The sequence below is a fragment of the Haematobia irritans genome, chromosome 4 (genome assembly GCF_050003625.1).
Source record: "Haematobia irritans isolate KBUSLIRL chromosome 4, ASM5000362v1, whole genome shotgun sequence".
Classification (NCBI taxonomy): domain Eukaryota; kingdom Metazoa; phylum Arthropoda; class Insecta; order Diptera; family Muscidae; genus Haematobia; species Haematobia irritans.
Genome location: NC_134400.1, coordinates 181,807,099 through 181,822,241, shown reverse-complemented (window position 1 = coordinate 181,822,241; position 15,143 = coordinate 181,807,099). Strand labels below are relative to the sequence as shown.

At 35.4% G+C, this 15,143-nt stretch overlaps 1 protein-coding gene across 1 annotated transcript; it reads right to left on the bottom strand.

Moving 5' to 3' along the window:
- Nucleotides 1–778: 778 nt before the first annotated feature.
- Nucleotides 779–13,845, bottom strand: LOC142234226 (uncharacterized). The gene is made up of 2 exons (XM_075305319.1): nt 13,640–13,845; nt 779–1,436 (listed from the first exon to the last, which is right to left on the bottom strand). Exons 1-2 carry the CDS (start codon nt 13,723–13,725, stop codon nt 881–883), a joined length of 642 nt encoding a protein of 213 aa, XP_075161434.1. The 5' UTR covers nt 13,726–13,845; the 3' UTR covers nt 779–880.
- Nucleotides 13,846–15,143: the final 1,298 nt, after the last annotated feature.

The window sequence follows — 15,143 nt, the reverse complement described above, 5'->3', positions numbered from 1 at the left end:
AAGTCCATATCGATTCGTAATTATTTGTAGACTTACCTATACATACCTTTTTTGTCTAATATATACCACGTATGGACTAACTCACAATTTAGAAAACGGTGTTAAGAAGTTTTAAGATACCGCAACCCAAATAATTCGATTGTGGATGACAGTCTTTCGTAGAAGTTTCTACGCAATCCATAGTGGAGGGTACATAAGATTCGGCCTGGCCGAACTTACGGCCGTATATTCTTGTTTAATTTGTCTTAAATGCAAACAATATCGCTGCACGAAAGTTGTTAGAGGCAATATACCAACCAAATTTCAACCGTATCGGAAGATAGTTGTTCCTCTAAGATGTTCCGGAAGTCAATCTGGAGATCCGTTTATGTGGTGTGTATACCTAAAAGTGGAAATTACTTACAAACGAAAAAAAGCCAGAAACTTGGCACAAGTACTTTTTATTGATTTAGGACGGATGGTATTACTACTGAGTCATATGGGTCCACTTTTAGGTAAAGCCGCCATATAAATCGATTCCCAGAGTTGCTTTACAGAGCCTCTTGGAAGAGCAAATTTCTTCCTATCCAGATGAAATTTGGAACGTTTTGTCAACATATACCATCTAGCAACCATGCAACAAAAATTTTAATTTACACTGAATTCGGATCGCACATTAAGAAATGATGCAAATTCAGTGTAACGGATGTTGAAATTGTGGACATCCGTGCTATGACAATCCCATGGGCCAATTTGTACGCAATCTGTGGTGTTCTTTTTAAGAGCAAATAAATCCGCATTTATGACAAGCATATATATGATTTTATTTATTGTGATTTATTTTATACCAGTGTACATATATCCGTATTTTCTTTTTTTTTGTCATCGCAGCAAGAAAATATTAAAAAACTCTAGAGCGCAAATATCCTCTAAAGTTGTGTAACATTTTCTGCAATAAGGTATAAATCGATAGAATTATACCAATAGCTGACAAAAAGAAAATACACGGAGCACAAATGAAAATCGTTATAAACCAATCCAGATCTCCCAATTTTCCCAAAGTCATGAACCATAGAAGACGTCTAATGGCTATACGGAAACGAATTTTCCACAATGACAAACATCCCACCTGGGCTCTAAAGAATTGGACAAAATAGAGAATCCACAAAAGAAATATTCCTATAAAATCTATGGCCTTCTTTACGAATATCGATGCGGTGATAATGTCTATGAAGTTTCGAATTTTGTTCATCCATTGTGGTGGCAAGAGACACAGCAGATATGTTAGGAAATTATTTGAAAATCGATTTTTTTGTCCAGTAGAATCAGTATAAAATTCATCAGTATCACTATCCTCGCCCATGGTTAGATGATGTACATCGTCAAGTTGTCTTGCTCTAAGGAATGTTGTATCGCCATCACAAATGCCATGGTATGTTCTAAGGGACTGTTGGGATCTTGAAAAGAAAGAATACATTTTTTTCAGATGATGCAGTTCCACACATACTAACTATAAGAAAAAATCTATAAAACCTGTCCCAGTTTGTAGGGATATGGGTCTATTTCCAAATTGTAATATTGCAGGCTTAAAAATCTCACTCTATAAATGGTGTCCACCATTGTGTGATACACGGACCAAATATGTTTGGGTGTAAACATTATATGTTTGGAACTCAAATTTTTTAACACAATATTTTTAAATGGAAGCATATAATGTTCATAAACTAGCATAACATGTATGGGACATATTATGTTTGGGACATAAACTGTTTGTAACTATAATGTGCTTAGATGCAAACATATATTAATTTAGAAATAGTCTATAAACATATATGTCTTTAGAAAGAGAGACCTAGAGAGTATGCTGCAAGTAAAATAATGGATGTAAACAATTGGCGCTTTAAAAATATATCCACACAAAGAAAATTTCATTAAAATTTTTTTCTACCAGTGTATGCCCTATGGTGAAACACATGTTAATAGGTTTGAACAATACAAACAATATTTTGTTTGGACTAACCCTGAAAATATATGTGCTTGAAACAAAATGTGTTTGGGGTATATGTTAACATACAAAAGCGATTTTTATACCCTCCACCATAGGATGGGGGTATATTAACTTTGTCATTCCGTTTGTAACACATCGAAATATTGCTCTAAGACCCCATAAAGTATATATATTCTGGGTCGTGGTGAAATTCTGAGTCGATCTAAGCATGTCCGTCCGTCCGTCCGTCTGTCCGTCTGTCCGTCCGTCCGTCTGTCCGGCTGTCCGTCCGTCTGTGGAAATCACGCTAACTTCCGAATGAAACAAGCTATCGACTTGAAACTTGGCACAAGTAGTTGTTATTGATGTAGGTCGGATGGTATTGAAAATGGGCCATATCGGACCACGTTTACGTATAGCCCCCATATAAACCGATCCCCAAATTTGGCTTGGGGAGCCTCCCGGAGCAGCAAAATTCATCCGATCCGGTTGAAATTTGGTACGTGGTCTTAGTATACGGTCTCTAACAACCATGCAAAAATTGGTCCATATCGGTCCATAATTATATATAGCCCCCATATAAACCGATCCCCAGATTTGACCTCCGGAGCCTCTTGGAGGGGCAAAATTCATCCGATCCGGTTGAAATTTGGTACCTGATGTTAGTATACGGCCTCTAACAACCATGCAAAAATTGGTCCATATCGGTCCATAATTATATATAGCTCCCATATAAACCGATCCCCAGATTTGACCACCGGAGCCTCTTGGAGGAGCAAAATTCATCCGATCCGGTTGAAATTTAGTACGTGGTATTAGTATACGGTTTTTAACAACCATGCAAAAATTGGTCCATATCGGTCCGTAATTATATATAGCCCCATATAAACCGATCCCCAGATTTGACCTCCGGAACCTCTTAGAGGAGCAAAAGTCATCCGATCCGATTGAAATTTGGTACGTGATGTAAGTATATTGTCTCTAACAACCACGCAAGAATTGAACCATATCGGTCCATAATTATATATAGCCCCCATATAAATCGATCCCCAGATTTGATCTCCGGAGCCTCTTGGAGGAGCAAAATTCATCTGATCCGGTTGAAATTTGCAACGTGGTGTTAGTATAAGGCCGTTAATAACCATGCCAAAATTGGTCCATATCGGTCTATAGTTATATATAGCCGATCCCCAATCACACAAAAATTGGTGCATATCGGTTCATAATCATGGTTGCCACTCGAGCCAAAAATAATCTACCAAAATTTTATTTTTATAGAAAACATTGTCAAAATCTTATTTCTATAGAAAATTTTGTCAAAATTTTATTTCTATAGAAAATTTTGTCAAAATTGTATTTCTATAGAAAATTTTGTCAAAATTGTATTTCTATAGAAAATTTTGTCAAAATTGTATTTCTATGGAAACTTTTGTCAAAATTTTATTTCTATAGACAATTTTGTCAAAATTTTATTTCTATAGAAAATTTTGTCAAAATTTTATTTCTATAGAAAATTTTGTCAAAATATTATTTCTACAGAAAATTTTGTCAAAATTTTATTTCTATAAAAAATTTTTTCCAAATTTTATGTCTATAGAAAATTTTTTCCAAATTTTATTTCTATAGAAAATTTTTTCCAAATTTTTACTTCTATAGAAAATTTTTTTAAAATTTTACTTCTATAGAAAATGTTGTTAAAATTTTATTTTGTCAAAATTTTATTTCTATAGAAACTTTAAACTTAATTATATACGTATTTAATCGGCATTTTTAGTTTAATATATACCACGTATGGACTATATGGTATATATTACGGTGTTAGGAAGTTTTAAGATACCTTGCCATAGGCAAGTGTTACCGCAACCCAAGTAATTCGATTGTGGATGACAGTCTTCTGTAAAAGTTTCTACGCAATGCATGGTGGAGGGTACATAAGCTTCGGGCTGGCCGAACTTACGGCCGTATATACTTGTTATTTCATAGGAATATAATTCTCACACAAGTCATTATGGTATGAGACTATAAATCCGAGTTTTTTCGAGCAATGATCAGAGTGCCTCCAAGGAAGGATATGGACAAGATGACTGGCATGCCCGCTGTCCGTTCACACTAAGCTCCATAGCAACTAAACCATGCCGCACTAATTGTTTCGATTTGTAGCTTCCCCATTAGGTTTTTCGTTCTTTAGCTTCCCTACGGGAAATGGATCAACCACAGGTCCGGTACAGGACTAGTCCCTGATGTGTATGAACCAGCCCCAGTTCTGGTCAAAACGTATGGAAGGGACCAGTCACTTTAACATGAGTTTGTCATTGAGGGGGTAAATTTACAGTTTAGGACACGTTTTGGACTAATTCCAAAAGACACGCCCTGGGACAATTTAGCAGGAGTACCCTATAGACAGGCCCTCAGGAACCAGTTTCGGTGAAACTCTTAGAAATCTGTTTCATTTTGGGCATCCGAATCGCACCCAAATTAAAACAAGTAAGTTAAATAGAAAGTCGGGCGGAGCCGACTAACATATATCATACCCTAAACCACCCATACTGAAGTAATAAACATTAGTATTTGTGGGGTAACATTGATATAGGTACACTGAAAAAAATATTGTCGTGAGGTCAAAGATTTCATGTCTTTAAAATACGAGTACAAATTTTGCTTAGCGTAGAAGACGCATTTCTGTAAAATAAAGTTATTTTCCTTGTCCAAAAGTCGATAAACTTTTCAATGAAGCCGTATTGTCCTTATAATTGATGGGTATCTTAACATGAAAGAAAAAAATTATAGGCTAAGGTCAACTTGACTTTAATAATTCAGAAAAATTCTTTAAATTTAATGAAATTGTCTTCAAATTTATTGTCTTTTTGCATCTTGACTACAAAGCAAAAAATCGTTCAAATATAGGACATGTTTTTCAAAACTTTATTTTAAAGAAGTTTTTTACTTCAAACATAGCATAATTTCTACTGGAAGTCGAGTCCTAATTTGGAAAATAAAGTTGCCGTTAACTCGTTTTTAAAGGACTTTTATAGCATATGAAGAAAAAAGCTGAGAAAGCGAAAAATAAAAAAGTACACAAAATCATGTGCGTGAAGATAAATTGTAAATAGCTAAGACACAAACCAGACAGATTTAGCCGCGCACCGAATGGGTTAATTGAGTTATGCTAAGGCGACCAAAAAAATTTTATATATATTTTGACTACTTTGGACAAATAATAAATAACCTAAGCGACAAATTTGATGCAGTAATAAAGGCCTAGGAGCGCACTTTCAGAAAATAAGGTCATATAGATCAAAAACACAATAACGATTGAGATATTGTAGAAAAAAAAACCACACTAATGGATCCTTAATTTTTATAAATTCAGGCCACTGTGCAAAACTGCCCAGGATATTTTGGTATCAGGAGAAAGGTCGTAACGTGTACTTTCTGGCTATATGGTCGCTATATTCGAATCCAAAAAATTGTGTTTTATCCAATTTAATGGAAAACTGCCCAGGATATTTTGGTATCAGGAGAAAGGTCGTAATGTGTACTTTCTGACTATATGGTCGCTATATTCGAAAGCAATCCAGAAAATTGTGTTTTATCCAATTTAATGGAAAAATACTAACTTGGATGGATTAATATAAGGAAAAATGTCCCACTGTGCAATCCTGCCCAAGATATTTTGGTATAGAGAGAAAGGACGTGACGTGTACTTTATATTTGAAATCAATCCAGAAAATTGTGTTTTATCCAAGTTATATTAATATATACCTTATATTAATCCATCCAAGTTAGTATTTTTCCATTAAATTGGATAAAACACAACTTTCTGGATTGCTTTCGAATACAGCGACCATATAGCCAGAAAGTACACATTACGACCTTTCTCCTGATACCAAAATATCCTGGGCAGTTTTGCACAGTGGGACATTTTTCTTTATATTGCTATCATAGTTTTTGCATAAAATTGGACAAAACACAAATTTCTTGATTGGTATTGAATATAAAAACCTTTTAGCCATAATGTACACGTCACCCCCTTTCTCCTGATACCAAAATATCCTGGGCAGGATTGCACAGTGGACCAGTTTTCTTTATATTTCTATCATAGTTCGTAATTTCCTATTAACTTGGATAAAACACAATTTTCTGGATTAATTTCAAATATAAAAACCTTTTAGCCATAAAGTACACGTCACGCCCTTTCTCTCGATACCAAAATATCCTGGGCAGGATTGCACAGTGGGGCAATCCATCCAAGTTAGTATTTTTCCATTAAATTGGATAAAACACAATTTTCTGGATTGCTTTCGAATATAGCGACCATATAGCCACGTCACGCCCTTTCTCTCGATACCAAAATATCCTGGGCAGGATTGCACAGTGGGGCAATCCATCCAAGTTAGTATTTTTCCATTAAATTGGATAAAACACAATTTTCTGGATTGCTTTCGAATATAGCGACCATATAGCCAGAAAGTACACGTTACGACCTTTCTCCTGATACCAAAATATCCTGGGCAGTTTTGCACAGTGGCCTGAGTTTATAAAAATTAAGGATCCATTAGTGTGGTTTTTTTTTTCTACAATATCTCAATCGTTATTGTGTTTTTGATCTGTATGACCTTATTTTCTGAAAGTGCGCTCCTAGGCCTTTATTACTGCATCAAATTTGTCGCTTAGTTAATTTATTATTTGTCCAAAGTAGTCAAAATATATATAACAATTTTTTGGTCGCCTTAGCATAACTCAATTAACCCATTCGGTGCGCGGCTAAATCTGTCTGGTTTGTGTCATAGCTATTTACAATTTACAATTTATCTTCACGCACATCACAAAATCTAAATTTAAAAGAGAATTGTGTCTTAAAAGTATCCTTACTTGTATTCTCCGCTTCTTTGGCTCGGAATCAATACCAAATTTTTTAAAGTAAAGACAAAATCTTTGGAACCGAGTATGCTTTTTTTTTCAGTGTATGGGAGATAAACCGCAGTTGCATATTTAAGAAAACGAACAAAAAAGGTGCACAACAAAACAAAAGAAATTTGGCGGAAATATTTTGATTATTATTATTAACAACTATTATTGGAATCTCGACTAACACGCAAATTTTTTTTGAACTAAGGGAAATTGTTAAAACTTTTGATTTTATATATTTCAGAGTACAAAATAATTACATCCTCAACAAAGTTTTTAACTCGCCGTTGATCATTTCGTCCAAGCAACGATTTTGTAACTTCTTCATCGTCGTCAGAAGAACTACTCCCCAATAGCGCATCTACAATGGTGTTGGCCAAAAAAAAAAACGCATTTGCATTTTGCTATTATATTAAAAATATTTAATATCGAATTTTGTTGTCGCGGCAGTAACAATTGATATGCTTCTTCTTGGTAAATTAATCAGCTGTGTTGAAGAAATTTTAAAGCAACCACAATACACGCGTCACGCACTTTCTTTTGTATTTGCAACAACACTATTATTTAGGTCGTCTTCAGAATCTGATCCGTAGACCAGCTACAGTGTTAAATGGGTTGCACTTTTGCTCTTCCGATGGGTAACACCTCGTCAATCGAACTTGCACATTTTGGGTAGGCTGCACTGAATTTTCCAATCGAAATTTTTGATTTATGGAAAATTTTTTGATTTATGGAGGTAAGGTGTAAAATATGCAACATATTTGTTACCAATCGAAATCACTATTAGAATATATATTTCTATTACCACCACGGTTGCCACAGTTGGTAGAATTCTACCCAAAATAGTATTTTTATACCCTCCACCATAGGATGGAGGTATACTAACTTTGTCATTCCGTTTGTTACACATCGAAATATTGCTCTAAGACCCCATAAAGTATATATTCTGGGTCGTGGTGAAAATCTGAGTCGATCTGAGCATGTCCGTCCGTCCGTCGAAATCATGCTAACTTCCGAACGAAACAAGCTATCGAGTTGAAACTCGGCACAAGTAGTTGTTATTGATGTAGGTCGGATGGTATTGCAAATGTGCCATATCGGTCCACTTTTACGTATAGCTCTCATATAAACGGACCCCAAATATAGCTTGCGAATCCTCTAAGAGAAGTAAATTTCATCCGATCCGGCTGAAATTTGATACATGATGTTAATATATGGTCTCTCACAACCACGCAAAAACTGGTCCACATCGGTTCATAATTATATAGAGCCCCCATATAAACCGATCCCCCGATTTGGCTTGCGAAGCCTCTAAGAGAAGCAAATTTCATCCGATCCGGCAGAAATTTGGTACATGGTGTTAGTATATGGTCTCTCACAACCATGGAAAAATTGGTCCACATCAGTCTATAATTATATTTAGCCCCCATATAAACCGATCCCCAGATTTGGCTTGCGGAGCCTCTAAGAGAAGCAAATTTCATCCGATCCGGCTGAAATTTGGTACATGGTGCTAGTATATGGTCCGTAATGACCATGCAAAAATTGGTCCACATCGGTCCATAATTATATAGAGCCCCCATATAAACCGATCCCCAGATTTGACCTCCGGAGCCCCTTGGAAGAGCCAAATTCATCCGATTCGGTTGAAATTTGGTATGTGATGTTAGTATATGGTAGCCAACAACCATGCAGGAATTGGTTTATATCAGTCCATAATTATATATAGGCCCCATATAAACCGATCCCCAGATTTGACCTCCGGTGAATTTTGGGGAAGCAAAATTCATCGGATCTGGTTGACATTTGGTACGTGGTGGTAGTATATGATATTTAACAACCATGCCAAAAGTGGTCCATAACAGTCCATAATCATATATAGGCCCCATATAAACCGATCCCGAGATTTGAATTTGGAGCCTCTTGGAGAAGCAAATTTCATCCGAGTCAGTTGAAATTTGGTACATTGTGCTAGTATATGGCCGTTAACAATCATGCCTAACTAGGTCCATATCGGTCTATAGTTATATATAGCCCTCAGATAAATCGATCCCCAATCACACAAAAATTGGTCCATATCAAGTTCATAATTGTATATAGCCCCCATATAAGCGACCCCCATATTTCAATTCTGGCTCTCTACGTACCGTGCGATCCATAGCGATTCGTAATTATTTGTAGACTTACCTGTACATACCTTTTTTGTCTAGTATATATCACGTATGGACTAACTCACAATTTAGAAAATGATGTTAAGAAGTTTTAAGATACCACAACGCAAGTAATTCGATTGTGGATGACAGTCTTTCGTAGAAATGTCTAAGCAATCCATGGTGGAGGGTACATAAGATTCGGCCTGGCCGAACTTACGGCCGTATATACTTGTTTAGCAACTAACATCTTTTTGAGTTCGTTTAACTAACGTACACCAAAAAGTCAAGTCAAAAAAACTTTCTCAAACATGAACTAAAATACAATTAAATTGGCCTTAGTGCCATATACTCGTAGGATTCACTTTTTTTTGAGTAGTGAATACTGTCATGGTACACTGAAAAAAAATATTGTCGTGAGGTCAAAGATTCATGTCTTTAAAATACGAATACAAATTTTGCTTAGCATAGAAGACGCATTTCTCTAAAATATAGTTATTTTCCTTGTCCAAAAGTCGATAAACTTTTCAATGAAGTCGTATTGTCCTTATAATTAAGTGATTTGTCTTAAAAATGGGTATCTTAACATGAAAGAAAAAATTTATAGGGTAAGGTCAACTTGACTTTAATAATTCAGAAAAATTCTTTAAATTTAATGAAATTGTCTTTAAATTTGTTGTCTTTTTGCATCTTGACTACAAAGCAAAAAATCGTTCAAATATAGGACATGTTTTTCAAAACTTTATTTTAAAGAAGTTTTTTACTTCAAACATACCATAATTTCTATTGGAAGTCGAGTCCTAATTTGGAAAATAAAGTTGCCGTTAACTCGTTTTTAAAGGACTTTGATAGCATATGAAGAAAAAAAGCTATGAAAGCAAAAATTAAAATTTGCTTCCTAGAAGCAAGTACACAAAACCTAAATTTAAAAGAGAATTGTGTCTTAAAAGTATCATTACTTTAATTCTCCGCTTCTTTGGCTCGGAATCAATACCAAATTTTTTAAAGTAAAGACAAAATCTTTGGAACCGAGTATGCCTTTTTTTCAGTGTACTTAACACATGTATGAAAAAGCACTTCTCGAACTGACAATGCCAAATCAGCGAACCTCCCTCCGCCATTCCTCTTCACCGTAACCAAGTTACTAATCCTACATCATCTACTAATGGATTTGGAATAAAATCGGTTCAAATATATAGGGAGATCTCTCAAATGTTGAACTTGGAGACACTTGATGTAGGCAAACGTGATTGTCCACTTCAGAGAAGTTTCCCTATTGAGTTCAAATATCCCGTTTTTTATACCCACCACCATAGAATGGTGACGGGGGTATAATAAGTTTGTCATTCCGTTTGTATCACATCGAAATATCGATTTCCGACTATATAAAGTATATATATTCTTGATCTGGAAGAAATTCTAAAACGATATAAGCATGTCCGGCTGTCTGTCTGCTGTAATCACGCTACAGCCTTCAATAATGACGCTATCATCCTAAAATTTGGCACAGATTCGTTTTCTGTTTGCAGGCAGGTCAAGTTCAAAGATGGGCTATATCGGTCCAAGTTTTGATATAGTCCCCATATAAACCGACCACCCGATTTGGGGTCTTTGGCTTATAAAAACTGTAGTTTTTATCCAATTTGCCTGAAGTCGGAAATCTAGAGGTATTTTAGGACCATAAAAAAGTGGACCGAAAATGGTGCCTATCGGTCCATGTTTTGGTATAGCGCCCATACGGACCGATTTCCCGATTTTGCTTCTTGGGCGTCTAGAAAGTGTATTATCTATCCGATTTGCCTGAAGTTGGAAATCTAGAGGTATTCTAAGACAGGATAAAGAGGTGTGCCGAAAATGGGGTGTATCGGTCCATGTTTTGATATAGCCCCCATATAGATCGATCTCCCGATTTTACTTCTTGGGCTTTTGGAATCCGTAGTTTTTACCCAATTTGCCTGAAATTGGAAATCTAGAGGTATTCTAGGACCTTATAGAGGTGTGCCGAAAATTGTGAGTATGGGACCATGTTTTGATATAGCCCCCATATAGATCGATCTCCCGATTTTACTTCTTGGTCTTCTAGAATCCGTAGTTTTTACCCAATTTGCCTGAAATTGGAAATCTAGAGGTATTCTAGGAAAATAAAGAGATGTGCCGAAAATTGTGAGTATGGGACCATGTTTTGATATAGCCCCCATATAGACCAATCTCCCGATTTTACTTCTTGGTCTTCTAGGATCCGTAGTTTTTATCCAAATTGCCTGAAATTGGAAATCTAGAGGTATACTAGGACCATAAAGAGGTGTGCCGAAAATGGGGTGTATCGGTCCATGTTTTGATATAGCCCCCATATAGATCGATCTCCGATTTTATTTCTTGGGCTTCTAGAATCCGTAGTTTTTACCCAATTTGCTTGAAATTGGAAATCTAGAGGAATTTAGGACCTTAAAGAGGTGTGCTGAAAATTGTGAGTATCGGACCATATTTTGATATAGCCCCCATATACACCAATCTCCCGATTTTACTTCTTGGTCTTCTAGAATCCGTAGTTTTTACCCAAATTGCCTGAAATTGGAAATCTAGAGGTATTCTAGGACCATGAAGAGGTGTGCCGAATATATTGAGTATCGGTACAGTTTTTGATATAGCCCCCTTATAAACCGGCCCTCCGATTTGTGATCTAGATTCTAGAACTACAATTAAATGTGCTGAATACTGTGTGTAGCCTTCCATGTTTTGGTATAGCCCCCATTACACCGAACTCCCGATTTAACTCCTATGGTTTCTAGAAATTCTAGTTTTTATCCGATTTGCCACAAATTGAAAATATACTGGCATTTTAGACCCATAACAAAGAGTATATGATTTAGTTTTATCGGTCCATTTGGTAAGGCCTCCATATAGACCGATTTCATTTATTGAGGGTATAGAAGGCGCACTGATAATGAAAATTGTTTGAAACTGATTGCAAAATTTCCAGATTTTACTTTTCGTAGTCATTTAAATAATTGGGATGGAAATTCACAGATTTTAGATTTCAAATCATGGCGTTATTTCATCATTTTCTTGCACACTTACGAGAGATGTTTATGAATTCTCTAAAACTCAAACAAAAAATGTTTCTTATAAATTCAAAATCTGATCTAGTTTTCATAGGTAAAATCTTTACATTTATCTGTGGGAAGCGTACTGGTTGAACTGATCTGCTTGGGAAAATATCTGTCATCAAACCCCCCCTAAAATTTTCAAAGGAAACTATTATATTTGATTCATGGTGGTGGGTATTTAAGATTCGGCCCGGCCGAATTTACCACTGTAGAGGGTGATACGGTCAAAATTTGGTCAATATAAACTTGACGTATTTCTTTCAATTTTGCATTTAAAAAACTCTCATTTTGAAGGTGTGTGTGTGTAGAATGTTGCTCCTATTTTGATTTTGGAATTCACTCTTCAATTGTCAAAATGCCGTCCAAGCAAGAAGAGCAGCGTATCAAAATTTTGCTCGCGCATCGCGAAAATCCGAGCTACTTGCACGCAAAGCTGGCAAAATCGCTAAAAGTTGCCAAATCAACCGTTACAAATGTAATTAAAGTGTTTGGAGAACGTTTGTCGACAGCCAGGAAGTCTGGATCGGGGGGAAATCGAAAACCGGAAGCAGCTGAGACGACAAAGAGAGTTGCCAGTAGTTTCAAGCGAAACCGTAGCCTCTCTCTCCGAGATGCCGCAAATAAGCTGGGTGTATCGTCTACAACCGTGCATCGAGCCAAAAAACGAGCCGGATCGCGATGATAAAAAAAATACGACGGCCAAAGCGCGATCCCGGAAGCTGTACACGACGATGCTGACGAAGTTTGACTACGTGGTAATGTACGACGAAACCTACGTCAAAGCCGACTACAAGCAGCTTCCGGGACAGGAGTTTTATACGGCAAAAGGAAGGGGAAAGGTAGCAGATATTTGCAAGCACATAAAACTGTCAAAGTTCGCAAAGAAATATCTGGTTTGGCAAGCCATCTGTACCTGTGGCTTGAAAAGCAGCATTTTCATAGCTTCCGGGACTGTCAACCAAGAAATTTACGTGAAAGAGTGTTTGAATAAACGGCCGGATTTGGCATCTTGCCATTACGGTAAAAAGGCCATGGAGTGGTACGCCGCCAACAACGTGCAGGTGGTTCCCAAGGACAAGAACCCTCCCAACACGCCAGAGCTCCGCTCAATTGAGAAATACTGGGCTATTGTCAAGCGGAACCTAAAGAAGACCAAAAAAACTGCTAAGGACGAGCAGCAGTTCAAGGCAAACTGGCTTTCTGCGGCGAAGAAGGTGGACAAGGTGGCTGTACAAAATCTGTCAAGCGTGAGGCCCGGTAATTCGGATTTGGAAAAGCGAAAGCCTAACTGAATATTTTTCCTGAATTTTATACTAATTGAACTTGAAAAAGAAATTTAATTTGATTTTTTAAATAAACGATTTCACCGATTTACACGCGTTTTCCCTTGACCAAATTTTGACCGTATCACCCTTTATATACTTGTTTTTTTTTTTACAAATTTGACCCTCAAACTGAGACAGGTTAAATAGAAAAAAAAATTATGAAACATTTAGAAATCTACTTACTTTTTCTTCGAAAGACTTGTTAAAGAACGCGAGCTATATGGTGCGGCATCTACATCTAGGGCTCGTATTATATTCAATCCAGACATTTGAAATAATATACATAAAATATAAAATAGAATATAAAAATAAATTTTTACGATGATTGGTTTTTGCTTCTTTTAAGAAATTCAATAGAATTTTCAAAAATGTCAAACTATGACATTAGAATATTGGAAAGTCAATCAATAAAAGAAAGAAAACTAAAATTGCTGAGAGTGATATAAAAGTCGAAAATTTAATAACCCAGTGGAAAAAAACGTCATTACCAAATCGATTGTATCCTACCGATTTTGTCGAGACAACTACTCCACGTTTCCGATCAATTTTCCGCATTACTTTTACGTTGGCGTGTCATAGGCAGTCAAGTACTTCGCAATTTCCATGACAAGGTAAATGAAAGCATAATGATAGCCCATTACAACGGCATTACCAATGCTTAAGGGCTTCGGATGGCGATTATTGAATATTGTGTTTTACTCGGTAATGGGAACGATGGAGTAAATCAGTTTTACTTTCTATTTATAAAAGTAATCTAGAGCTAAGCACCCCTATTTACCACCCGATTCGCCGGTAAACTATAAAAATATGATGTATTTTATAGTTTTTTCCTAAAAATATGCAAATAATATTCTAAATAACTATTTTTTTTTTGGTTTTATATATTATAACAATTAATATATATTTGGTAATAATATTTCAATACAATATTTAATACTAGGTAATACTGTTATAATAACTGGTACACAGAAAAAAATATCACCAGAATATTTCCAATTAAAAAGTTAATTGAAGTTGAATGTTTTTTCAATTAATAAATTAATTGATACAATTAACTTTTTAATCAAGATAGAAACATTAGGTTAATTAGTCCATGATTGAAAATTTTAAAATTTTTAATTAAAAAATTAATTGATAGAATTAACATTTTAATCAAATTCAGAAGACTAAGTCAGTTAAAAAAAGTGATGAACATTTCTTAATCAAAATAAAAACTCTAAGCCAATTCGGAAAGTAGTTGAAAATAGTTACCTTTTTAAATAAAAAATTAATTGGGGTTTGCATTCAACATCAATTAAATTTTTAATTGAATCAATTAAAAAATTAATTGAAAATTGCTAATGACATCAATTAATTTTTTAATCAAGGATTTTTTCTATGCCCAATTAAAACTGTGATTGATACTATCATTTTCGTGATTGAAGACATTTCAATTAAAAAATTAATTGGATCAATTAATTTCGTGATTGCATCAGAAAAATATTTTTTTGTGTGTATATATTTATTCATTACATTTTTGTTTTTTTGTTTACCCACAAACTTTGCGGAAATGGCGACCCTTGAAGTTTTTGACCGACTTCCTAATGTCCGCTGTATAATCATTTTCTGTGACAGCATCTGAAATAAAAGATTATATGTTATTAGTCAATAAATTACAAATAGAAAGTTATATAAGAAATATTACCTG

Coding starts and splice junctions, on each gene's coding strand:
- LOC142234226 (XM_075305319.1), bottom strand. CDS start 13,725: ATGTCTGGATTGAATATAATACGAGCCCTAGATGTAGATGCCGCACCA. Junction 1,437..13,639: donor ACAAGTCTTTCGAAGAAAAA/GTAAGTAGATTT, acceptor TTTCTTTTCAAG/ATCCCAACAGTCCCTTAGAA.